Here is a 27,240-nt window from a genome sequence, read left to right on the forward strand (position 1 = left end):
CCTCTAATGACTGAAAAAGACCTTCTGTTCGTTTATATGAAATACATCACTTTAGAAAATTGGCCATTTATTTAGATGATTGGTAACCCAGATCCTTGGCAGCTAAAATTCTGAAAGCAATCACGTCTTTGACATTTACTGTAATTTCATACCGAGATTATTTAGTATAAAATATCTGGGCAGTCTAGGTTTAAATCAAGCTAATTCATTTATTCGTTCTGCGTGTCTTTCCCGAGTTCCTGATGGGTGTCAGGAACTTGTAGGCTCTGGGATGCAGGTACAGGAAGGAATCGATGCAGGAGGGTGAGACTGGCTGTTAAAAGGCTTCCGAGATGTCGATGAGTGAGACTTGAGCAGTGGATTTAGCAGCCTGGATCAGTGGAGGTTTTCCTAAGAGTGGCTTCCGAGGGACAAATGTTGGCTTGGAATGTGATCAGTAGCAGAAGCCTTCAAAGCTGTAACAATAGGCGGAGCTTGCTGTAGGGAGCATCAGAAACAGGGTTCTAAGCCACGCGTGTTGATATGCCAATGAAATGGATGTGCCGGTAGAGAGGAGGATGGGGAAGCCAGGGGTCAGTTTTGCAGCAGAGCTCAGTAGGAATGAGGAGGGGGCAGGATCCAGTGAGCAGTGAAAGAGTTGACCTCAGCTAAGGATTCGGGACAATTCATCAGGGTGGGCCAGATAAAAAGCAAAGGGCCAGTCGATTCTTCTGGTGGGAAAATGACAAATTATTTTGGAGTAATCCCCATCTTCACAGGGAATTAAGTTACAGCTACGTATTGGGAATGAGTGAGGTTGCATGAGCAGTATACAGGGGAGGAAGACTAGTGTGGAAATGGTTTTACTGTGAAGTGAGAGAGTAATAAATTTGGGACAAAGAGGGAGACTGCTAGAAAAGGCTGAGAGTGCAGTTGAAAAGTCGTAAATTAGAATGAGATCAGACAGCCCCGTTCTGTTTTTCTTCGCCGTATTGGACATTTAGGATGTAATGCAGAGGAAATAAAGAGTGAGGTCTTGTGTGGGTTGGGGTTTTGCTAGGAGAATAAAGAGGGAAGGGAAGGAAGGAAGGGAAGGGAAGGGAAGGGAAGGGAAGGGAAGGGAAGGAAGGAAGGAAGGAAAGGAAGGGAAGGAAGGGAAGGCAAGGGAAGGCAAGGGAAGGGGGCAGCAGTAATTAAAAGGTATTTGAGTGGTCATACGATGGACTGTAGAATGTCAATTATGAAGCTGTCCTCAGGACTGCCAATGGATCCTGAAAATCTCAGATGGTTCTGACCCCTATGTCTACTGTGTGTTGTTTTTCCTACATATACATATTGGTGACAATATAAATTATGTAAGCAATATATTAATAATAACTAATAATAAAAAGATCAACTACATAGCATAATAAATTACTTATATTGTTCTCTTACAATCTGAGGCCATTGCTGAGTAAGTTAAGGGTTACTTTGAGGACAAGCACGGCAGATACTGGGACATCACACGTGGCTACTGAGTGCCCTTGGATGGGTAATGTGCACAAGCTGGATATTCTGGGTGAAAGGAAGGAAGGAAGGGTTAGAACGCAGGAGAGATACAGTAAAATGCTGTGATGTATCTTCATGCTATGCAGGGTGGCTTGCGGTTCAAAACTTAAGAATTATTCCTTTCTGGACTTTTGTACTTGATGTATTTTCAGCCATTCGGAGTGCGGGTAATTCTGAAATCACAGATACAGAAACTAGGACTGAAGATGGACTATGTATGTGGGTGTGTGTAACGACGCTGCGCCTCATAGCCAGCAGTAACCGAACTGGTGGATTGGACCTGCTAGGTGTAGTCAAACTAATGAAAGGAGTAAGGGCGTTGATTGTAGACTTGAAAGTGATGTGGGAGTTAGCACAGCTACTGAAGACATACATGCTCTAGACTGTGACTCTCGTGGGGGGGAGGGCTGAGCTGAGCGGAAGGTAAACTATTTCAAAGGTCCTGGCCTATATCGTGGGGCTGGGTGTGGACTGCATTGCAGCAGTGATGGCGAGGTCACTAAGAATCTGAGAATGTGGAGTGGAGGGTTACGGCTGTGCCAGAATTCGGTAGAGAATACTGGCAGGGTACAGTGGGAGTGGGATATAGCAACTGGTACTCACAAAAGTTGTGAGGACAGAAAAGAAGGGCATAGAAGCCGCTCAGGGAGAGTGGTATTGACCCAACTTGCCATCCTTGGAAGGTCATCAGGAGGAATCATGTCTTTAAAAAAGAGACACGATTTGGGCAGACTATGTCTTGTATGTGGATGGATGGCTTAGTAAACTTGGGCTGCCTACACAAGAGAGCAACTGGCTTGCTGATAGCTATAGCAGAATTACTGGTAGACAAATTATCCATAATACAACAACATGATATACTCTCCTAGAAAATGTAGATAGAATTTTAGCTGTGTAACAAGCATTTAGTCCAAACAGCACCTAAGAAATACATGACTAGAAATACACTTTCGGTTTCTTTTGAAACAAAGTTTCAGTATGTATCCCAAGCTGGGCCCAAACTAGCTATGTAAGCCAGGCTAACCTCAACTCTTTAAGTAGCCTAGCCTGCCCTCAATCTTATAATCCTTCTGCCTCAGCCTGCCAAGTGCTAGGATTACGTGTCTGTCTGGGGAAAGGATTTTAAAATGCTAATAGGCAGTGCTACATTGGGTTTGACAATAGAGGACTTCAAAGACAGTAAGTCAATAATAGCCGTTTAAAAGGGGACCAGTTGTTAACAATTCTTGTAATTGAATGAAACAAGAAGTTCTGGTAAGTGTGAAGTGGGTGCTGGGCTTTGCTCTGTGTCTGTATTTCCGTACTTGGAAAGAGCACACGTTCACATCGCCAGTCTCATTCATCTTTAAAGTTCAAGGAAGTTTTGGTGAGATTATATCGTGACACGAATACTCTAGAGAAGCAAGATTTAAGTCATGTATCTGAACATATAAAAATGGAGAAGCTGACTTATTTGTTGTGATTTAATTGATGTCATTTTGTCTCAAGAACTATGTGTAAATTACTGGTATGCACATCTGTGTTTTGACATGTTGAGATAGCTGGAGATCCACAGAATTTATTTTTATTCATTCATATCCAGTCATTTATTATTTTCTTTTTGTAGTGCAGGGGCTGAAACCTGAGGCCTGTCTGCTAGGTAAGTGGTTTACCACTGAGCTCCATCCCCAGGCCAAGATTTATTTTTCGAAGGTGGTTTTAGATATCATGTGGTCTGGCCTTTTACCTATCGTCCAGGGCTATCACAAAGCCAAAAAAAAAAAATCTTGAGATAACCAATTGGCTTCCTGTAGTGGTGTCAAGATGCCTCAGTTAAGACCTAGCCCAAATGCCCTCTGAGACTGACGGGAGAATAATCATTCTCTTCAATTACTTTTTGCCTCATTATTTGTTGAGGTCAATGGGATGCGACATTTTCACTGCTGTTAGTATTATTTTAAAATTGCTATTTGTTCCTCAGTGGGCTACCCCAGTCCTTGACAACAGCTGAGCCAATCTTCAAATGGTTGGGTTGCTTTGCAAGGATTACGTATATAGCAAGCTACTACTGGTCACATTGCTCTCATTTGGAAAAGCACACACAGACACATAACTACATCTGAATTCGAACTCCGGAAGAGGACAGTGAAGTACCATGTACTGCCGTCTTACGAGATAGCCCTCACGTTGCCAACGCTTCATGTTCATGGTGCCTCAAGATCTAAGTCCAGAGCACAGAAAATGCCCTCACCCTGAAGGGCTATGCATTTACATCGTCTACTTATTTCCCAGCTAAGCCATAGCAACAAAGGGAATAAAAGTGGGAGACCATGAGGAGCCCTATTGTCTAAGACGCTCAAGCCATGAGCTTCTGGATTTGCTCCTTGGCCCTTTTACATGTGGGACATACGCTTTTCTCTTTAAAAAAATATGTTCATTATAGTTTACATAGACTTTAAATGATTAGTGCTGTATCTTATCTAGCATGTTGTATGTTTATTTTACATGTAGGTTGTAGGTTGTAGGTTTGGGAAGTGAGGTTTTTGTACTTTTTGTTTTGCGTGTGTGTGTGTGTGTGTGTGTGTGTGTGTGTGTGTGTGTGTGTGTGTGATCCACAACAACAACGTCTTTAAAAAAAATTCCCTCCTTCTTCCTCCCCTCTCTCTCCCTCCTTTTCTCCTTCTCCCCTCCCTCCCTCCCTCCCTCCCTCTCCCTCCCCTCCTCATTCCTTCTCTTCCTCCCCACCCCCTCTGTGTGAATGTGTATGTTGCTTGTGCTCGAATTCAAGGGCTCCCATACTAGACAGGCTTCCATGCCCCAAGTACCTACTGGCATTTCTAACTAACTAAGCCTAGGAAGTTGGATTCACAGAGAAAAACGTTACTGGTTAGCCTGCTGTTTAATTAGCGGCTTAGGTCAAGATTTTATGGTAGGGATAATCTGATTAGACTGACCTAGACTTTAGTTTGAACAAAGTTTCCCTAAGCAGGGTTGAGAGCCCTCCTTCCTTGATTACCTGGCATCTGTCCAGAAATGTCTGGGATCCACTTCGGAGGAAAGGGATTCCAGAAATGTGGACCTTTTGTAAAAGTGCATAAAACAAAGACCAATCATGGCACTGTGTGATCAAGCCAGGTTACAGTGAGCAAGTGTAGAGGAAGACTGGGGCGAGGTGTCTGGGGTTTCCTTTATACACTGGGTATAATCTGGCTATGCTTTCTGTGTGTTCAATAGCAGTTTGTTTGCTAAAAACTGGTCCTCACTGTGGTGCTGTTGAGGCAGTGGAAAACTGAAGAAGTGGCAGGAAAGATGTCTAGGTAAATAGGCACTGAAATAGGGGATTAGAGCTGGTCAGGCTGAAGGGGTAGGTGCATTTCCAAAAGAATGGGGTGTGAGGCACCTTCCTTGAGTGAGTTTCACAGGAACACTTCTTCCTACTTCCTGCATATCGGGCCACCACGAGAAGCTTCCCATCATGCCTTGCTGTAGCCATCAGGAGCCAAACGAACGTAGATCCGTACTTGTGGACCTCCACATTGTGAACCGAATAAACCTCTTCCTAAGTTTATTAGCTCCAGACGTGTGTGCTAGCACGGCACAAAGTAAGCAGACCCAGAATGAGTTTTATAGTACACCCTCACGGACTCTCAGAGCTCACATGAAGTCAGGCATAGCAGAACAGAGCCTTCCCTCTGTGAGGTAGGGGGCGGGGACAGGAGACTGTCTGCTCTTCGTGTTTGTCTGTCGATCTTCCCCAACCTCTGATACTCATACGCATATACTTTAAAATAATGTTTTCATTGCTTTCCTAGATTAAAAGTCAAATTCAAAGTCTTGTGTGAAGGGATTCACTGTTAAATTCTGATTAGACAAAACACTTCTTGGGAAAGTTTCTTTTTCTTTTTCCTGTGTAAACAGCTTGCCTTCATTCCAGAAGTAACAGTTTTTGATCATTTTTTTTTTTAAATCTTGTTTCCCACAAAAAAAAAAAAAAAAAAAAAAACAAAAACCAATTCTCTTCCATTCTTTAATTTACTTAGTTTTGTACTTTGGATTCTATCACATAAATTGACAGTTACATCCTTCAAATAACTTTGAAAGAAATGGTCTTGTTATTAAGTTGAAACAATATCACAGAGGTTTGATTTAAAAAGAGGTCAGAAATCAATGTAGCTTGCACACGTTTGATATTAAGTTTTAAAGCTCAATGTTCTTTGTGTACTTGCTTTTAATATAATTGTAATTTTTAGATGTTTGAAGAAGACTTTTTTTTTTTTAAACCTAAATTTTCTGTTGGCTTTTGGATGTTTGCCTAGAAAAATCTCATTATTAGAAAGCACTCTTTCTCTTTTTATAGGTTTTGATTAAAAGTAAATTACAGAGCAGGCTGTTTAATATTTTTTTTTACCTTTTGATAAACTACATGGATTTACTAAATAGATAAGTTAGGGTCAATTACTTTCTCTTTAAGAAAGTAATTGCTGTAGAAGAATTTTAAGTACCAGCTCCCCAAGGCATTTTGAATGATTATTTTAATTGATTAACCAAGGTATAACTTACAGTTGACCACAAGTGTGTTTCTGTGTCCAATACATTTAGTGGTCTTCTGTCCCTTGTGCTGTCTGCCCTGTAGCCATTTTCAGAGTCTGAAACACCTGAAGCAAGTAGCCTTGTCTCAGTAGTGTGTGGAGGGGCAGCTCTACTGGCCTAGCTATCCTCTAACGAGGCCAAGTTCGGGGATCTGTCCTTAGACAGGCCAATTACTTTAAATTTTCTCTGGCCCTTATACAATTAGACTGTACGGTTTATGACTTGGTACCTGAAAATATACAGGGACAGATATTTTGGGTTCAACTCTGCAATTTCATAACCAGTGGTAAGTTTATGGCTGTGCAGACCTAAAATAAGAAGGAGGGCGGGGTTTCCAGGCTTACTGCTTGCCCAAGAGTCATCAGAAAGCTCCCTTTTATTGTCTTAGCAATGTTTGAAAACAATTAAATAAATTCAAGTCAAGCAACAGGTAGTTTGAGCACGTACTCGACTGTAGTGTAGGGATTCACAGATTTCAGACTTTTCTGGAGAGGTGGAGTCTCATAAAGGTTGTTCTCACAATCTCTTCTCTCAAATTCTCTAGATAATTTATGGAACGGATGATAGGGTCTTACATCCTCCGAGGCTCCCAGGGGATGTCTGAAGTGATGTTATCACCTTGCAAATGAAGAGTTGGAATTGAATTACTTTCGCTAGCTGCTCTCCGACTGCCTGTTCTCCGGTGGGAGGGCTGCTGCCCCCTGTACCAGCTTCTCACCTCAGCCTCTTTACTGAAACTGGAGTTTAGTTGAATGTTGTGAACATCTAAGGTTGCTTGGCGACCACTTTAAGTTCAAACCACTGTAAAACTTTGACATGGTTACTTTGCTCTCAGAATTTACTTGCTCTTGTTTACTACGGTATCCACTCCCCCCCCCTGTGTGTGTGTGTGTGTGTTTGTGTGTCTGTGTGTGTGTGTGTGTGGAGAGAGAGAGAGAGAGAGAGAGAGAGAGAGAGAGTGTGGAGAGAGAGAGGGAGAGGAGATATGGAGAGAGAGATCCCTGGAACTGGAGTTATAGACAATTGTGAGCTACCATGTGGGTGCTGGGAATTGAAGTGGGTCTTTTGGAAGAACAGCCAATGCTCTTAACCACTGTGCCATCTCTCCAGCGCCTATACCTGGATCTTTAGTGGGAAATTTAAAAGCAAACTATAGGTAAAAAAAAAAAAAAAAAAAACCAAGTTGCCTGGAACAAGATACCCCAAAAGATAATAAGTACCTCTGTTTTTGATATAAGAACTTCTTTATTCTCTGTTCCCTTCTCTCTCTTCCCCCCTTCTCCCCCTTCCTCTTCTGTGTTTGGAATTAAACATAGGACCTCAAACGTGCTGGGTCAATAGCACCACCCAAACGCACTGCAAGCCCAATAGTAAGAATTCTTGATCACCTTTGCCAATAAGTGTTGACGATGCATTCAAAAGGATGCTTGTCCATCCCCATGTTCAGGAGTTTTGTATAATTAAGAAACTCTCTTTAACAGAAATGGTGGACCGTGAGTAGATGCAGCTGATGCACAATCATCTCCCTTTTGGTCTTCTTGTTAGAAGAACCCCACTTCTGGAAATAACATTGGCTGTATTTTCATTTATCGTGCTTAAACAAATGTGCTGACATCAGCAGCCCAAATAGAGACACCTCAGAAAATTCTAGAAAACTCAGTCCTTGCTTGGATTAAACTGTTTCACAGAAAACCCAGGAGCCGCTTGCTGAAAGGAAAAGTGGAAGGAATGATACGAGAAGGCAGCCCTTTGGAGGACCCCAAACCCATGTAGATGTGGGTGGGGCGTGGTGAATCAGTTAGGACTTTCTGTTGCTAGTGTCAGAGATCTCAAGCTCAGCCAGCTTTAGAGTGGTTGGCATGGATACCCGAGTCTAGGAGTGAAGTTGATCTCTGGGAAAGGCTGTCACAAGGGCCCAGATTTGTCCCATCTTCAATTCTGTCTGTTTTTTTCAGTCTGGTTTGCCCTGTGTTAGTAAAGTAGCTGCTACACCTCCAGCCAGCATCTGTCAGAAGAGAGGCCGAGAAGCAGTGTCTGGGATTACCTGTCCCTGACTGGGTGCTGCGTCACTGAGATGACCGGTGTGCTGCTCTAGCTAGTTTCAAAGAGCAGTGTTTTCAACACAGAGTAAACGTTCACCAAACAGGAGGTAATGGCTGCTCACCACCTTAAAAAAAAAAAACAGTAGTTGTGTGTTTGCTGTGCAAAGAAAGCTGCAGTGTTAGGGAAGAAGTAAGCCGAACTGGAGTGATTGATTGATTGATAGATTGATTTTCTGAAACCAATAACAAAAGGATTTTGTCTTCCTTCTTTCCTTCTCATCCCTCCTTCTCTCCCTCCCCCTTCTCTCCCTCCCTCATTCTCTCCCTCCCTCCTTCTCTCCCTCCCTCATTCTCTCCCTCCCTCATTCTCCCTCCCTCCCTCCCTCCCTCCCTCATTCTCCTCCCTCCTCCCTCCCTCCCTCCCCTCTTCAAGCCTGTAATGGCTTTTAATGGCTTCTGATGCCACTGGGGAAAGACATCCCTCTAGCAGAATGTCTTGGCTTTGTAGGTCTGTGCTTTAACTTTGCATCTTCTCTAGCCAGTGCTCCTCAGAACACAGGAGATCTGAGCTGGCACTTGCAGAGCAACACAATATATAATTTTTTTTAAATCAAGTACTGTATAAGCATTAAGACTCTTTGACTCACAAACTGAGCTTATCTCAATTTCTTCTAACAAGGGACAATCTGAGACTTTTCTAAGACTAGAATTAAGTTCAAACCAGCCCATTGAGGTCTCTGCGTTTTATCCGAAAAGCTGTTTATTCAAAGTTCCCTTGCTCATACTAGTGGCTGGATTTCCTGCAGAGTGGTACCTGTATGGCCCTTGGGAACTGCTCTGTTCTCATTTCCACCTCTACTTTCTCAGATGACTGAAATGCCCATCGTATTAACTCTATGCTTAGCCTCACTGTGACGAAATACACAGCAGAAGCAATTTAAAGAGGGAGGTCTATTTGGATTCCTGGCTTCAGGGTTATTTCTGTTAATTGTGGTAAGAAAGGCATGGCGGCAGAGTGGCCCCATCCACGGCTATAGGATCACATGGTAATGGGTCTTTTCCTGCTTAGCCGAGGAGACCGACAGCATAAGAGGAAGAAACACGGATAATACACCCTCAGTGAACCGTGTCACCATGTCCCAAAGGGTTCATCCATAACCTTCTAAAATAATACCATTAGCTGACCACCAAGCTTTTAAACACAAGCGTCTCTGGGGGCCATTCTTCAACTCAATCCTAACACCCAGATTTTCCAAACTTTTGAGATTGTCCAGTGCCTTATTACCGTTCCTTGTCAATTTTACCAAGAAACATGACAGGTGGAACGGGCTCACAGATTCAACACCCTCACCTAAGAAGCTGTGCACTTTTGGCTGTTACTGACTTATCTTCACTGAGAAAATGAGAAGGACCTGGGGTTCCGATTTGAATATTTCACCCTGGCTGAGTCCTCTCTGGAGCTGGAATGAAAAGGTCTCACGTAGGGGACTGAGATGTTTACGCTTAGATGAAGTGAAATCTGATTTTTGAATTTGCTCTTTAATTAGATGCTGGCCTAGCTCATAACAATAAAACATATTCAAAATTCTCTATTTTTCTATTTGGTATTGTTTCCAAAACTTCTGTGAGCCAGAGCCTTTAAACTAAGGGACAAACGATAGATTTTTAAAATGGGGTTATTGAGACGCTTGCCGTGTACATGTAAGGAACCCACCAGAACAACTGGGTGGGCATGGTGATGTGGGCTTGTCATCCCGGTGCCCAGGGAACAGACAGGCAGATCTCCATGGCTTGAGAGGCAGCTAACATAGCCTAGTCTGTGGGTTCTAAGCCACACAGACTGTGAGAGACTCTGTGTCCCCGCCAGCGGGGACCCAGTTATTCAGGGTCCCGAAGAGGCTTTCTACCTGTGGGCCAAAATGGGGGTGAAGAGAAGAAGGAGACCAAGCAAGAGTTCTGTTGTCAAGGTCTCGTTTATTGGGATGAACGTTACAGCTTTTAAGGCTTTCAGGTAGGGGGAGTGACCTTTGTGAAATATGAAGGAGGGGGAGATGAGGGTATAGGCAGTGATAGCTGGAGGCAAAGAGGTCAGGCGATGAGGTCAGGTGGTGGAGACACTGGGTGTAGACTGAGGAGATAACTGGTATCTGCTCGAGCTGAGGCATCCCTTGAATGTTATCTTCCTGTGCCATAAATTCATGGGAGAGGCTTTTTCCAACAATCTTAAGACTTAAGGCAGTCATCTTAGGGGTGAGTCTCTGTGGCAAAACAGTCCAGAGTCAACTAGCCACTTTGAGCCAAGCAGTTCAAAAAGCGGCTAGGCCCAAATCCAATATGGCTCCGTGCAACTCTGTTCCAGCATGGATGACTCCTGCAGACCAGCAATGGTGGCTGACCTCTGACCTCCACCTGTACATACACATGTGGGATCATTTATATCCTGTCCCATGTTCTTAAGATGATTCATTTTGAAACATGTTTCTGTTAGTATACATCAATTATCCATGAAAACTGTCATTATTATGATATTTTCATTTTTGCATGTAGGAATTTTGATCACAAGGGGATTTTTCTTTGTGTGACCCATTATCTAAAATATTCCTGCTGGAAAGCAGAATTCCCCCCCCCCCCATTTGTCCTACACAAATACTAGGCAGGGAGCTATTTGAGCTGTGTTGACCCTTGAATACCCATAGTGCACCAGGAAACGGTATTTCATAGCACCACTCTGCGTGTTACTGTGCTCTGTAGTGGGCCCAGCACTTTCAAAGGTATCGTTCTGATGTGTTCCTTACATTTGCCTTTTAAGCTTAAATGCTAGTTGGGGCGGATCAACAGCATTGATTTCACAACGTTTTTCAGCCGTGATGAGGTGCCCTTTGGTTGATTTGATCTCGGGGGTCCGGAGGGTGGGGGTGGGGTGGGGGACCGGAGCAGCGATTGAATTTGCTGGAATGAGACTTTTATCTTCCTCAGACCTCCTCCTCTCGCCAGGGCTCTCAGGCCAGCAGGCCTGGTGTGGCGGTCCTCTCTGCCGCATCCCCTGCTCTCTGTGCGGCTGTTATCCATTTCTGCGGACATGGCTTGTTACCTCTATTTGCACTATAACTAGAAATTTGATAAGGTTATGTGCCTGTCAGATGATTTAGATGTCATCGGGTGCAGATGAAGAAAAGCAGTTTTGACAAGCCAGGCAGCAGTGCCAAGGAAGGGGATGAGGGTGACCTGCTGGGAGAAGGGAGGACCATCTCTGACGGCCTCACTTTCTCTTTTAACTTTAGGTCACTACTTTAACCTCTTTAATTTGTCCCTTCTTAAGTGGATGTGACATGGTGACTTCTGGCTTCTATCTAAAGGGCACTGAAATGGAGGGCTGCCCTGGAAGGGAGATGCTGGCATTTAGGGAGATCTGACTTTGAGTATTCTGATAAAAACATCTGGGCCTGGGAACTTTATCTTTGGCTGAAGCTGAGATTAAGGTCTTAGGATATGGGGTTTATTAATGCCAGTGTCTGTTCGCACACGTGTGCCATGGAGAGCCTGTGGGTCTTTTGTGTGTGTGTGTGTGTGTGTGTGTGTGTGTGTGTGTGTGTGTGTGTGTGTGTGTGTGTAAGCTGGCCTCCTTTATTTTAGGGATAGGACCGAGCCAGAGCCTCTGTAGCACAGCTCGCTGTCCTGCTTTATAGGCAAGGCAGGGACTTCCAGGTGGCAACTTGGGAATGAGTTCATATCACATCCACAGGACAAGGAGCTGTAGGGCCGTTGACTCATTAGCTCTAACGTTCCTAGGGCCCCTTTGCCCTTAATTGATTAAGTACCACCCCTGAGTACCCTCAATACCTAAACCGGAGTACAGAGCACACCGAATCTATCTATTTGTTTGGGCAGCCATATCGGGAGAAAATTCCCTGTTCTGCAAGTGGTGGGTTAGATGGCAGTGACCCCACTGGGGGTTGGCACAGCCTCCGGGGGCTGCTGGAGCCGGATTGAAAGCACCTCTCGAATTACGCAACACGGTTTTGTGAAGTTTCACAGCAAAAGGTAGGTTTTCGAGTCTAGCTCCTCCTCTGTCTTGATAGAGTTTCACTCTAGCCTGAAAGCATAATTCAAAGAAATAGGAAATTTACATTCTGGGTTGTTTTGTTTGAGTTTATTTAAAGGACTGAAACACACACAATCCTCATAATAGCTCTTGCTGCTGATGTGTTGATGGTGCTGACAAAGAGAAAACTCAGACCAGATGGTTTCCAAACAGTGGGACCACCTGGCTTGTTGGCAATGCCAACGTATTCCTGTCTCTCAAATAGCTGTCTCCTCACTTCTGTGGAGATGTCTGAGGTGCGCTAGAGCTCAGGCAGCTCGGCATTCCAAAGTCAGGATTATTCCGTGAAGTAAAAACACCCATGCCTCCCTCACACTGACCCTTTTCCCTTCAGAACACTCCTCAGGGCCTCGTTTTAATTCTTTCTCTTTGTAACTATACAATCTAGTTCTCCTTCATTTCCACATTATAACCAGCAAAACAAAACCCCCAAAATAACACCATCCCTGAACTATTACCTCTTGAGATAGAGGGAAAAATAAAGCATTTTAGTCCTCCTGGGAAATATGCATAGACGTGCAGATCCTCACCTAGATCCTCCCCGTCAGCCACCCTCATCCATCTTTGAAGGAGACAGAAGTACCCCTAGCTTACTGAACTTGACTGAATCATGAAACCCAAACCTTCACTGGAAGGCAGGTGGGAAAAGTTGGCCATCAATCTACAGACTGGTATGGTAGCTCTCCTCACAAAGTTAACCATGGAGCTTTGGAATTTGCTGGAGTTATCTGGTATCCAATTGTTCCGTGTTGAAACACTGTAGGAATGCACAGACTTGCAAGCCTGCAGTCATTTCAGAGTTTCGATTTGAGATTGGGGTGCTGGTTACTTATTTGATGCATACCCATCGGGCATCTAACTAGTAGTCATTAAAGAGTCAATACTGGCTAGTGACTACAACACATAGGAAAATCACTTAGGATATTGTTGATCATGTTTGAAAAATATTTTAAAGTTTTTTAAAAGAAATAACACTGGAGCTCATTTTGTTGAAAGTCTTTGCAAAGAAAGTCTTTGGTGTATTTTGATTAAAACTTTCCCTTTAAATGACACTCCAATGTCTATAAGATCTTCAAATTGGCACCTTAACAGTGGTGGGGTGGGTCAGCAAAGACCTCGGGAACTGAAGGTCTCAGTTGGGATCTGTGGTTCTAATACTTCTTTGCTGGCAGTACTAGTTTTTGATGGTAACCAGTAAACTTCAGTTTCCTGTATTGGGATTTTGGGTTGTATGTGACACAAAATACAATCCTAATTACAGAAGAAGAAGAAGAAGAAGAAGAAGAAGAAGAAGAAGAAGAAGAAGAAGAAGAAGAAGAAGAAGAAGAAGAGGAAGAAGAAGAAGAAGAAGAAGAAGAAGAAGAAAGAAGAAGAAGAAGAAGAAGAAGAAGAAGAAGAAGAAGAAGAAGAAGAAGAAGAAGAAGAAGAAGAAGAAGAAGAAGAAGAAGAAGAAGAAGAAGAAGAAGAAGAAGAAAAAGAAGAAGAAGACGACGAAGACCACCAAATAACAACATGAAGGAAACCAAGCACAAGGTGTAAGCAGCAAGCAATGTGCCTCCAAACTTTCTGCAATACTGGGGATCCGGGGCCATCAGGACAGGGCATGGAACTGCACCTAGCCCGGTGGGTTCTGGCAGTGGCTAGCATAGCTGTAGACACTTCCAGAGATTTATTTCTTAGAGTTTTAGCTGCCAGGATGAGAGACTCCCTCTGTGCTGTGTATTTCAATTGTCGGGTCATCCAGCCTTCGTAACTTAAACTAGCTCAATGTGCATGATGGTCTTTGCATCAGTCCATGGTTATGGAAGTAGGCAACGAAGAAAATGGTGATTCCTAAGAAACCCTGGCTAGAGGGCGTGAAGGCATAGGAGATAGGTTTTAGGTGGACCCCAGATAGGTTTTTATGTATTTCTCATGTATAAAAATGGTAAAATAAGGACTTTTGTCAGCGCTCTCACCGACACGATACTGAGAGCCAGGCGTAGGCCTGCAAGGTTTAAGAAAAAACATATACTTGGGTCATTCGTGACCCATACGAGAATGCCAAATCTTTTACTTGATTCACCAAATATGTACCCCAAGTTCACCAGGTGGAAAATTCCAGGAAGCACAGTGGAAAAACTGACTTATGCCCTCAGGAACAAAGAAAGAGGAACAAAAGACAGGAACCGATTATGGCCCAGGTGTACCCCCCAGGCCTGTTGCTTCAGGGCCAGGGCATTCCTTTGTTAGGAACAAAAGTCTTCCACAAGCATCAGCCAGGCTTCAGCAGGGGCCAAACACTGACGGGGTCCCAGGAGGGTCTGACAGATGATTTTCTTTTTCTCTTTCTTTCTTTCTTTCTTTCTTTCTTTCTTTCTTTCTTTCTTTCTTTCTTTCTTTCTTTCTTTCTTTCTTTCTTTCTTCCTTCCTTCCTTCCTTCCTTCCTTCCTTCCTTCCTTCCTTCCTTTCTTTCTTTCTTTTTTTAAGATTAAGCAAGACGGCTTGTCAAGTTTCTGGTACAATGTCTACTACCTTCAATCCCTTAAATGACAGCCACTACAACACAGCAGGGTGACCTCATGTTAGCACCTCAACAGAAGCCTTTGATATTTTATCTATCAACCCAAGAGCCCACAAGCCTTCAGCATTTCAAGTATGCTTGGTGCTTTCTTTCCCATGGAAGGACAGCACGAGTGTGATATTCCTAGGTTAACACGGAACTTTTAACCTGTCAGATCGTCTACATTTATAGTGTAAACAATTTTCGACTTTGAGAAATTAGTCTCAAATCTTTTGTTCATTAAAATAGTCTTGGAGCTCTACCTGTGTGGTTAAAACGGCCAACGGGGCAGCTTCCTAGCACCATTCATGGAACTGTACATATGAAGAATAATTCTCTTAAAGTGGTTTCTCTTTGCATTAGTCTTCATTTGCACTCTTAGGGTTTTTTTTTTTTTAACCCCTTTGTTTGGAAACACAGATGCATGCTTCTCTATTGATGAACAGTTCGTGTTTGCCCGATGGCACATGCAGGTCTAGGAGGGCTGTTGGGTGCAATGTTAATGACATTTTCAAGATGCTAGGAGTAAAAGAGAGGAATAGACCGTCACCTTCATCAGCTGTGATTTCCAGTGTTAGCGTGCGTGTTTATTCATTTGCTTTGAAGCGCCAGTTTCACCAATACCATATTTTGGGCATTGGTACCCCACATCTGCTCAGCATTAATTGGGTGTGTGGATGATTGTTGCCCTCAGCAGAGCCATGTGTGTGTTCTTGTCCCCCAAGAACACAACTTGTCTTAGTCAGGGTTCTCTAGAGTCACAGAATTTATGGGTAGTCTCTATATAGTAATAGAATTGGTTGATGACTTACAGTCTGTAGCCCAACTCCCCAACAATGGTCAGCAGGAACTGTGAATGGAAGTCCAAGGATCTAGCAGTGCCACAGTCCCCACAAGGCAGGCAGGCAGGCAGGGAAAAAAAGAGAGACTCTTCCTCCTTCCAAATGTTCTTATGTAAATCTCCAGCAGAAGGTGTGGCCCAGATTAAGGGTATGTACCACCAGGCCTGGGTCTGGGACTTGCTTTTTCCTGGGTGACCTTGAAACTCAGAGATCTCCTTGCCTTAAGCTCCTGGGATTTATAACCACTTTGCCTCAAGATCTCCATGCCACGATCCAAGTCAGAAACTTGTATCTCACAGCCTCAAGATCAGGATCACAGGTGAGCCTTCGAATTCTGGATTGCAGCTCATTCCAGATATAGTCAAGTTGACAACCAGGAATAGCCACTACAATCCACCCCTTGTCAACTTGACACAAATATCTCAGGTACACAGGAAACAATAACAAGATCATGGATACACCTAACATAACTAACCCTCATACAATTACAAACGCATTTGTAAATTTACAATGTCACAATGTCCCTTGGAAACATTCTTTTAGTATCGAAACTTAAGTACCGGTTGATGCTCAGTGGGTCTCAAGCCCAGCTCTGCCGGTGCACAGACTGTTGCTATACCTCATTTGTGTTCAGTGTAACATTTTCCAATTCAGTATTTTAAAAAATTCTCAAATAAGTTGGGAAATGATGTCATTGAGGTTGCCAGAATGGTGCGATTTCTGCCCTTTGCTAGCTTCGTGATGGTCCAGCTTCCCTCTGCCAGTGTTTACCTGAGACGCTATATAAAGAACATTTTACTCTTCATTTCCTGCATTTATTTACTTCTATTTTGAAGAAAGGAGGACGGAGGGACTTAGCTGTAGATGGCTCAACACCCACAAATGGCTGCATATGTCACTTGGATGTTTAATCACTGGGATGGGGTCAACACCAGGATGCTTCATGCTTTTTATACCTTACCTGCTGACATACCTGTCTAGTCTACACGTATGTAAAGTGACCAGTACAGAGCCTGAGACATGGCAGAAATCACTAGACACACCATCTCATTTAACTTACACTCAAAGGTGCCATCAGTATATTATTGTAACCATCCTTGTTTTGAACTTGAGGAAGCCGTCTCAGAGAGGTTAAGAACCCTGCCTGAGGTCACACAGCTAGCAAGAGGTGCAGCTGGGGCACAAGATGAGTTTGTTCATGGCTGAGTCTCTATTAAGTGCTCACACATAGTCAAGTATCTTGCATGTGATCATTATAAAGCTGATAAAGAAATTAATTAAAATGATTATATGTATTTAGATCATTATATATTTAGACTACTTGTTTTGTAATAAAATATAGGCTTCCTTTTGAAAAACAAGACTCCCGAGTCTCATAAAGTTGGATGTCAGTACATGGAGACCTAAAAAAAAAATCTGTAAACATCTCCAAGTGTCTCTATGATGCTATAAAAGGTTAATTTGAAGCTGAGAATTCATGGAAATTACTTCTAATGAATTTTGATTATGTTTAGAAAAGGTAATTATAACTTTAATTTTATTTAATTAATCATACATTTACAAATTATGGGATTAATTTATAAAAAGCAAATTTACCCTTGAACTCAATTCTTTGACTCCGTATTTGTTAAAATTAGCTTCACTTTTAATTGGATTTTCCTTTGTAGTGCTTAATTCCCACAGAGCATTGTAGGTGAGCCAGTGTTTTGCATTTTAGACTTAAAAAAAAACACAAGACCAAATACCAAATAGTAATCAATCGTGAAGTGGTTATTAAGCCTCTAATGTATGCGCAGCATCAAGCCGAAGCAGCATATGGGTCGCATGCACTAGCGTCTTAGAGTCAACTGAAGTACTCAAGTCAGTACCTAGCGGAGGACACTCTGCAAATCAAACTCAAGAGTTGTGCATGCCGTTTTACGATGCTATATCCCTTGCAATCTTCCCTTGAGCAGAATGTGATGCATTTATTTTGTCTGGGATTGGCCATTGATCTCATTGTATCCGAAACGAGATCACAAGCAGAGAAACATGAATCAGTAGTAAATATGCCCACAGGCTTTAGGCTTCTATTAAGCATATTCCGACAAGCTGCTTTAAGGCTAAACTGCCTTCTCCTTCTGCTTGCCCTTCTGCCCTGGCCCGTTGAGCTACACCCCTGGGTCCTCTTGAACGTCTGCTCCCCCTCATTAGCTCATGTTTGGGATCTCCCTCATAGAACACCCTTTCGCACTTTTGATTTTTTTTCTGCTGCTTTTAAACTTTGAGTTTCTGCTGTGAGTCAAACATTTCTGCTAAAATGAAGGAACTAAGAATGGCTGATTTAACTTCTTGTACCAGGAGATTCACTCGACAGATCATGTCTTTCGCTAACGAGTAAATCCACATTGATCAATCTTTAATATTCTGTGCATGATTTTTATTTCCTGCCCAGGTATAAAGCATAAGTACCTGTGCATTTTAAGTCTATGTGCACAAACATGCACACATATGACCACGAACATATGTGTGCCTGCATCTGTATCCATATATCTATACGGATAAACAGAATGCCAACATAGAATATCAATATTGAATAGAATTCTATATTCGAAATAACATTTTTAGGTTACTTTGCCAAAAAAAATACTAAAAACTCAAATGGCCAGTCGTGTGAATCTTTTTACATTTGACATTAGAATTGCAGTGTGTGTGCTCTCGCGTGTGTTCACGTGTGTTGGGTATGCCTATAGTTCTTGTACTTAAGAGGCTGAGACAGAATCATGAACTAACAGGCTAGCTCGTGCTGTACAGCAAGATACTGTCTGGGGAAAAAAGTGCAATTTTTTCCCGTGTCTTTATCTATTGTTAAATGAATAAGACTGTGAGAAAACAAGACTGCATGATCAGCATCCCCCTGCCTCCACCTCCCTTCAGGGTCAGCACGTATTCTTTCTGACCTTGGGCTGCCATTTTGCCTTGACCTTCTTATCTCCTTGGCCTTCTTGTCCCATTTAATGAGATTGCTCAGCTCTCCAGAAGGCAAGGGCCTGAGGCTGGACCCAGAACCCTGCCTCATCCTGTGGCCTCAGGACTAGGACCACTGGTGAGGCGGTCCCCACAGTGCCTGCCCTGCCTGTGCCCTTGCTTCCCTCCTCTTCCTCGCCAAAGAGAGGCTGTTTGAATGGAAGTCTGTTGTGGTGCAGCTCTGATGCTCTTCCATGGTCATCCTGTCTCAAGAGAAAGACAAGCCAGCATCCTCTGGACGTGTGCATCGTCATCCCGCGCCCTCTTCTTCCTCTGCTCTTCTTCTCACTTCCAGTCTTACTGCCAAGCAGCCTGTTGTCTAGAAGGCTCTGATCTGAGGTGGATGTGTAACTCTCCTTGCTCCTAACGGCTGCAGGACTTACTGAAAAGGCGGCTTCTGTCTGGGGTCTCCTCTGCCTGCTGCATGGGGCTGGCGTTTCTGACGCCGCCCACACTGCCGCCTTACATCTCTTGCTTGGTAATTCCTCCACTCCATATCTTCGTTCATTTGACTTAGATCGCGTCTGCTTCATCTCTGCTCGGTGACACACGCTCGGGAAGGGTGGGGATTGTCGGTTCCTCTTCGAGGTGTTGTTTCCACCCCTGGAACAACTCTTGACTGAGAGAATGACCAAGTGAGTAAACTCTCAACGGGGAAAGTCCTGAGAATGCAGCTCCTTGGAGGCCATTGTTAGGTGTGGAATTCTCATGAAGCACTGTTTTTGAGAAACAGTTGAGAAGACAAAAGACCTGACATGCAAGTTTTATAGGCAACACTGAGCACAAAGGAAGACAAAGGCTTCTTTTTCCTTTCTTCTTTTCTTGTTTTGCTGGGGCAGGGGAAGAAGAGAAGCTTCCATGAGTCTCAATAAATACTAGACTCGATATGTCAATTAAGGCAATTCATAAGCACACTGTGGTATCAGTTGTTTTCAAAATCCGATGCATGTGTTCAGCTGAGGGTCCTGGCTTTTACCGCTCCTCGTATCCCTCACGGCAAACGCTGGCCCATGTAGAGCCATCTTTTCTTTCCTGTTTGTGAGACAGCCGGCGCTCTGATCTCTAGGTTTAATTCTCCTTGACTTTCCTCTTTTTCAGAAGCGCTTGTTGAGCCACTCCCATGAGCCACTGCAGGTGCTCGGTAGCTGGGTAGGATGCAAGTGGGTGGGAGTGTGGAAAAGACGGAGCTGACTAATGGTTCCTTGGCTCCCTGGATATAGTAAACAAATACTGGGTGGTCGGCGCTTGAGTGGGTGTTGAGAGTGTACCACACCATTAGAAGGAAAGAAATAGCTTCTAAAACGCTGAGAACCATTTTCAGAGAAGATTGCACGCTTTCCAAACAAGTCACTTGAGTAGGCAGGTCCAAACCAAACTATTTGTAGGTGTCTTGTGAACGCCTTGAGGATGCTTAATCGGTTCCAAACTTACAACTCCGGTATTCGGTATATTTTCTCTTTTATTTCTTTCTCTGAAAATCAGCCCTTAAACCAAACATCTCAAAGAATGAAATACAGTGCTTTTTTTTGGAAGCTGGCTTTGGGGACAGAAGGAGGGGACTGGTAGACCGGTCTCCCTGGAAGATCGCCATGTCTTTGGTGACCATTACCTTGGGGTCTTTCCATGCTTCCATTATTTTCCCGTGTCTCACCATGCTCACTACCAGCTAATCTGACCAGTTTCCCTTGGACAGACTGAGACTGTACCATGGGCCTGTGTGTCTTCAGATGTGAGCCGGATGCCTTCACAGATACTGGGGGAGTGAGGTTAGAAGGCCGAGCTCAGTCAGCATTTTCTCTGCAATAAAGAAGATAACCATTTATTGGATCATTTATTTATGGCAATAGCTGAAGTTAAGGTCTTAAGACTTTCAGGAATTTAGGGAGGGTATTAAGTATGGAGAGAAAATGAGATAGTCCTAAGCTGAAATTGATGGATTTCCTAAATTTTTCTATTTGTTTTTATCAAGGTTTTAATTTGTTTTGCTTTTAAGCCCATCTGGTTAAAGAAAATCTTCCAGTAGCCTCAAGGCTAATGATACTTGACACAACCGAGTTTATAAATATGGTTGTCACTTATTGAAAGACCACTGTATACCCGCTAAGAGAACTTTCAACCCTGTTCAGGATCCACGTTTGCAACGAACCCATATTTTCATCAGCTGCTATGATAATTTAACTATTAACTGGAGGATTTTAGTTCTGAATGGGAAATGGGGGCCATGTGGACTGTGAGTGTGTGTTTTCAGAGTTCTTGATATTTGGGATTAAAAGCACGAACATAGTAATGTGGATATCCAATCATTAACAAAACAAATTTAGCTGATGTTCCAAACAGTCACTGTATGGTTATAGGAGACAGGCTTTGTAAGATTTATCTGTGGCTGTTCCAGCCCCCAAGACACTGTAATGTTAGCCTTCTTAAAAGGAAGTCTATTGCTCTTACTTGAGTACTGGGATTGAGCCCAGGGTTTGACCTTGCTAAGTAGGCTACATCCCAGTGTCCTCCTGACACCAGATGATCTAGAAATCTTGGTCTTCCTGCCTTCCCTTCTGAATGTTTGGACTATAGGGTTGTGCCTGCACACAAACACCTATATACCTCTGCACGCAGCATACCAAGGGTCAGTGTGGGAAGCTCTCGAATCCCGAGCTGTGGCCTTCTTCATAAATATTTTCACAAGCATTTATCTACTAGACATCTGCCAGCCCGGCACAGTGTAACCGTGTCCATATGCTTTGCTGTGTGATGTAGAGGGAGCTTTGCACAGGCAGGGCTGGCTGATTCACGTCCCTCCTACCCGATGCAGCCCAGGCTCCAAGTGTTGCATTTTCACTGACAAGATGGACCCTGTACTATGTGTTTACTACGTAAATATAATATTGAGCAAACCCACACGTATCAACTTTCCTCTTTCTTGTCAGGTCAAGTACAAACGAGATTTTGAAGAGAGCAGAGGCAGAGGATTCAGCATCGTCACGGATACTCCTGAGCTGCAGAGGCTGAAGAGGACCCAGGAGCAGATCAGTAACGTAGGTGCCCTTTGTCATGATGATGAGGTGGCCCTGGTGTGTGTGTGTGTGGGTAGGAGTGTGAGACTGACCGTGTGTGGAGCATAGCTGTTGCGAGTGTGTCCAATCTCCTCAGAACGCACTTCGACCTCACCTGTTGAATCTGCAGCCTAGCGTCTATAACAGAGTCTTCTTCCTATATTTGGAATACCTCCCAGCCTTCATATTTGGTCAAGATTGAATGTTTATAATGAAAAATTCTGACATTTTTCTCCATGTAGATAACCATATAAAGTTAATATATAGTTTGGGTATAGTAAAAAAAATATGGTCTTTTCTAATTGTGCACATGCTTAATGTCTGTTAATCATATGCTACATCTAATTTTAGAAATAAACATTGGCTTATGTAGTTATTTTCTACTTGAAAAAAACACATCTTATTTTAGTAACATATTTTCTAGAATAACAAAAGTCAGGACAGGAAGAATGCCGAAGCGCATTAGAATGTGAATTCTTACTAATGGTAGATAAACAGTTCATTCTTGATTTTTGTAACTCAAATGTGTGATGGTATGTCTTCTAATGTATTGCATGAAATGCATCAAAATGCACTTTTCTACAAAGGGGTAGGTTTCACGTTAGATATCCAGACTGGAAATTAAAAATTGTGTATGGTACAGTACGGTATAGCAAACATGCAAAGCTGCTACCACAATCATGAGATTGTGGATATCACTTGTCACAGAAATCTGACATATATATAAAACAGAACATGTATATTATATATACATATACATAACAGATACTATAAGTAAGATAGCCCTAATTTCTAGGAAATGTTTATCATTAGCAGATGGATTTAAATTTACTGATACTGGGCCACGGTCATGAGCTACATGCACATATATGTATGTCTACACACCCTCACACACACATACTCACCCTATTTTTAGATAGAGTTTAGCATGTAATTAGAGAAAACATTACTGGTTAAAAATTCAGAAATGGAACAATTTGGTATTTAAAATGTTATTTCAAGGCCAGGAAGAGGCCTCTCTCTTTATCACACTCTCTATGGTTTACCTATTGTCTGGTCTTTATGCGGACGTTCTCTATTGGAGGTTTTTCTTCTTTTCATTTAGAGAGACAGAGTTGACTTTTAGGAGCTGATGCTATTCATCGGGTCCCATGGTTTTTCTCATGACTTGACTGCCTATAGCGAATAGTAAGGACAGTCACCTCCATTCTTTTCCCATCCGTCCTTCCCTCAAGTCAAAACCCATTCTTACTTTACAAACACAAACCAGAGATGCTCTTCAATGACAGTTCTGCTCAGAGTTTTAAAATGCTATGTCAGCTGCAGTTCCCAATGCTTGACTAGCATAGACATTTATTTCTGGAAGAACTAAGCCAACTCTACGTGAGACCATCCATGTGAAGGATAGCACGGGGGTTACAGTTCACTCAAAGGTGAGCCTTTTCATTTATCTTCAAATTAAGTCAATGTTCATAAGTAATTGGAAAATAACTGATCTTCTCACCCAATTTATCCTTAGCAGGAGTTTACTTTACATGCAATGCCAGAGGTCGTTTGCAGATCCATTCTTAACTATGCAAAACCCCTTATGATGCAGGTATGTATTAATCTATAATTACCGTGTTCGTAGCAGTCTATACAAAACAGCAGTAAGATATAGCCTCTGAGATAGACGACGGTCAGTTGCAAAAGCATCTCATTTAGACCACAGCTAAGCCACTCCTCTCTTGCTTTCTCTTGGTGTTAGGTACCTTAGGAATCACAGTAGTAGTTCATTGAGCCATGATGGGGCCTATCAATGCTTGGGTTGCAGTAAAGAACAGATTCCACAATACTTCTGTTAAGACTGCTCCTGAAGAAGGGGACCTACCAAGCATTCTGAGGTCTGGTGAATTTATTCCTCATTTATGCAACCAGCACCTCATAGAACTTTCCCATTCTGCATGAGGTTTTTCCATATTACTCCAGGGTCTCTTGCCATAAGAAACGTGACTTGATTTAAAAAGTTCCACGTTGGTTTTTCTAATTTTCTAGACAATTTTAACATAAAGCCACTGAATGATACTAGGCAGAGCCCATGCAGGTATTTTCGAGTGTGAACTGCATTGCTTCCGTGTTGAGAGGAAGAAGTGAGCAAGGATCTAAATTGGGAAGACCCTGCCATCTTCCTGCTGGAGATGGTGGGGTGGAGCTCGCCCTGACAATTAGAAGAGATTTGTGAGTTGAGTCTTACTTTAGACCCCCGGTGATGGAGGGGCTTGAGTGATCATTATAGTCTATGTTTTTCTTTTTAATCTACTTTGTAAAATATATTTTCCGTTCATTTTGCCTTTGGATATTTGGTGGCTCTTCCTAAGCTACTGTTAATCCCCTTTGGACTGAGGCAAATATAAAGACGTGAAGCTGTGAATGTAATAACTCCTAGGTGTTTGGGGTAATATGTTATGGATGAGTGGGCATTTTTGATTGCTTGTGTCTGTGTCTGTCACTGTTATGAAAAATTTTCAGACACTCTCATGTTCATTTGTCTCGGAATTGAAGTCATTTGGAAATAGCCACTCAGTCTGCAAATGTGACAGGGGGGTGTGGATAAAACAGAGCCCTAAAATTTTACATTTTGTATAAAAAAAGAGGTAAATGTGGGTTAGCCCCACCCTCTTCATTTTGGTTCCCCATAATGACAACACAGTGAACACAGGGGGATGCATTAGGTACTAGCATTTAAAGCGTGTCTCCCACACTCAAGGAGAGAGGCAGAAAGGAGAAAAGAGGTGGGGTTTGGAATTTCCTTACCCATTGGAAGGAAGCAGAACTTGACTTTTAAAATAAAACTCATCATTTCCCGGTGATGTTCCAGATGATGTCTTCATTTGAGACATTCGGATCAGAGGGAGTTTGACTGGTTGGGCTTAAAGATTTCTTTTTTATTGGAAGTTAGGATATTCAGCTGGAAAGTTTAATAGTAGACAATGCTTCCCAGTTCAGGTTTTGTTTCCAGTCTTTGTGCAGCAGCCTACAGCTAGGGAAGTTTGCAGGAAGTGCTGTCGTACGATCCCTGGGTTCTATGGGGTTCCACAATTAAGCCACTCCGGTTTCATATGCCTTCTTTGACCCTCTCCCCCCTGAAATCCTTATACATCTTTGTGTGTTTATTAACCATAGTTTAGGAGGGTGCACATACAAAGGTAAATCTAGGAATATCATGCCTGTGGGGAACAATAGAACATCTTCAGTCTCGTCTGTCTGCCTCCAGCTTGTTTCAGCTCAAGTTTCAGATGGTTCCCACGCTCCAACCTCTGAATAGGGTTGGGCGTTCAGGGTACCTGCAACAGGGTAGCAAGGCAGCCTGCTCAATATTGCAAGGACTCAGTTTGGCCTGCCAGAGATGACTGATGTCTTTCCCTGTGCCTGCTTAAGCACGCTACGCTACGCTTTCAATTACCTCACAGTGTGGGGATAGATTGGGGAAGACAATGGTAAAAGCCAGCCCCAAGAGGTTGTTACAGCCTTCCTGGCATAGATAAACACTGTTATCTAATTCATCACAGGTGGAAGGAAAGTATCATATGAAGAGGAAAGAAAAAGAAGGCAATGAGAGAATGCCAGGCGTTCTCAGACTGACAGAAACAGTAAGTGTATCCTTGCGGCACGGTGGGAAGAGTGTCCTTACACCATTGCCCACCAGACTATTTCTTTTACTCTGTGAGTGTCTGTGACTTTGATTACGTATCCTGTCTCCCAACTATAATGTCATTGCTACCACTTGCAGTCCACCATGCCATTCATAAGAAATGCTTGCTTGCTTTGCAAGAAAAGCTAAGATCAAAAGCTGTCTGTAATTTGATACTGAAATGTAATTAATTCTAACTCTTTTGATATGGCCACATAAATTTTCACTGGCTTAGAATGTAAAATAAATTATATGCCCATTAATAAACTCGCGAGGTCGCTGCTGATTTAGTTCCCCGAGACTTTACGAGTTAGCTGCAGAAATATTGGATTATTGGGACTAAATAATTGAATACAATGTCTATGGACTATTAAAAGATTTGATTCAAAGTTAGGTTGAATGGAAGGGTGAGCGTGAGAGCGTAGGGATGATTATCTAGGGATTTGGTCTCTGTTTGTAATTTAAATAAATCATTCTGACAGACTCTTGACTGTAACCATGTTCAGCTGCTGACAGTGTAAAATTGAGTTGTATGGGTGGACAGAAGACAGGCAGTCGAGAGAAATCCCCAAAGGTAAAATTTGTTATGTAATTGGGTCAACTCATGCATGAGAAATGCATGCTAATTGTAAACTGGTGGCAAAATTATCCTGTAGGAGGCAATTAGGTCTTATATGAATCCAAACAACTGACTTGGGGGACCTCGCTTTCTTTCGGTACACAGAGAAGGCAGAAGTACTTTCTGAAAGGAGAGGCAAATTAAAATTAGAAAGTCATGCAGCATGCGAATGGCTTTTTTGTTGTTGTTGTTGTTAAATTTTCTCCTAATACAAGCAACATAACTTGTATCATTAAGTGAAAATCTACACGAAAGCTCTTGATTTTAAGTAGTTCACTACACTGAGCAGTATGTAAGGAGAATGGGATGGTAGTTTATTATAACCCATCGTGGTTTTAGTAACATAATCAATAAATTGTGAAATCGTGATACCTAAGATACAAACCCTGGGAGGCTTGCGCTTTTAGGATGAACACCTATGTTGCTTTAGTGGCCTGCATTTCCCCTCCAGCTCAGCTCTGCTAGTAACCCTGATATAATCCAATGTAACAGTGGGGCAGTAGGGTGCTTTCTGAAGGCAGGGGGCAAGTGTGTCGAAGAAAGGGATGGGACAATAGCTCATATTTTTCTTATAATGTCTAACACATGTTCATGAATAGTTCATGGGTTTTGGAACACTTTGACACACTGTTTAATTAGACCCTCTGAACAACCTCTCTCCTTAGGGACAGGATTTCTATAAGGAGTACTTACACTTTTCCGTGAAAATATATATGGAAAATTACCTTTTGGCCTTTTCCTTCCCATTTATGGTTGTCCCCCACACCTGGCTTTGCTTTATTCTTTCATGTGGGGCAGGACTTCAAAGGCCGATCTCTGCTTTTTATCCCCATTTCGTTGAGCCACAGCCACTTATAGCAACACGTATGTCTCGGAGCAGTAATCACCTGAGCGTGGCAAGAACCCTGGGTTCTCGCTAACTAAGTTAGCCTTGCCCCGAGGGGAGCTTTGAGAAGAGCCACCGAAATATGAGACTCGGCACCTGCGACTTCCGCTTGGACACAGAGTAAGAATCCAGAGGTGATTTCTCGAGGTGCTGCTTCTGAGAAAAATGTCCCCTCGTTTCTCGGTTTCCACCTGTCTTCCTGTTTCAGTCTCTATAGCAGCTTCCCCCCCCCTTTTTTTTCCTTTGAAGCGTCTCACGTTCTCTCATACTATCTTAAATACCACCATTACATGAGTCTTACTAAAGTATCTGTTTCATCAAGATCTTGCTTGTGACCCATTAAATAACCCCCCTCCCCTTGGCTCTCTCCTTTGAGCTGGATGAA

At 42.8% G+C, this 27,240-nt stretch overlaps 1 protein-coding gene across 2 annotated transcripts in view; it reads left to right on the forward strand.

The window, feature by feature from the left end:
• The window catches only part of LOC116883460 (LIM zinc-binding domain-containing Nebulette), a 188,929-nt gene extending 163,622 nt beyond the window's left edge, over nucleotides 1-25,307 (forward strand). The window contains exons 4-6 of one of the 2 annotated variants that reach the window (XR_004385762.1): nucleotides 21,555-21,662; nucleotides 22,788-23,277; nucleotides 25,229-25,307. Coding sequence is in view for 1 of the 2 variants with exons in the window: in XM_032884609.1 (XP_032740500.1) it covers nucleotides 21,555-21,662; nucleotides 22,788-22,799 (120 nt within the window). In the remaining variant the exon portion in view is untranslated. Of the gene's footprint in view, nucleotides 1-21,554; nucleotides 21,663-22,787; nucleotides 23,556-25,228 lie in introns of those variants that run through there. The other variant, XM_032884609.1, reaches the window with a different exon arrangement.
• The last annotated feature ends 1,933 nt before the right edge of the window (nucleotides 25,308-27,240 follow it).

Source organism: Rattus rattus, chromosome 14 (assembly GCF_011064425.1).
Source record: "Rattus rattus isolate New Zealand chromosome 14, Rrattus_CSIRO_v1, whole genome shotgun sequence".
NCBI classification, from domain to species: domain Eukaryota; kingdom Metazoa; phylum Chordata; class Mammalia; order Rodentia; family Muridae; genus Rattus; species Rattus rattus.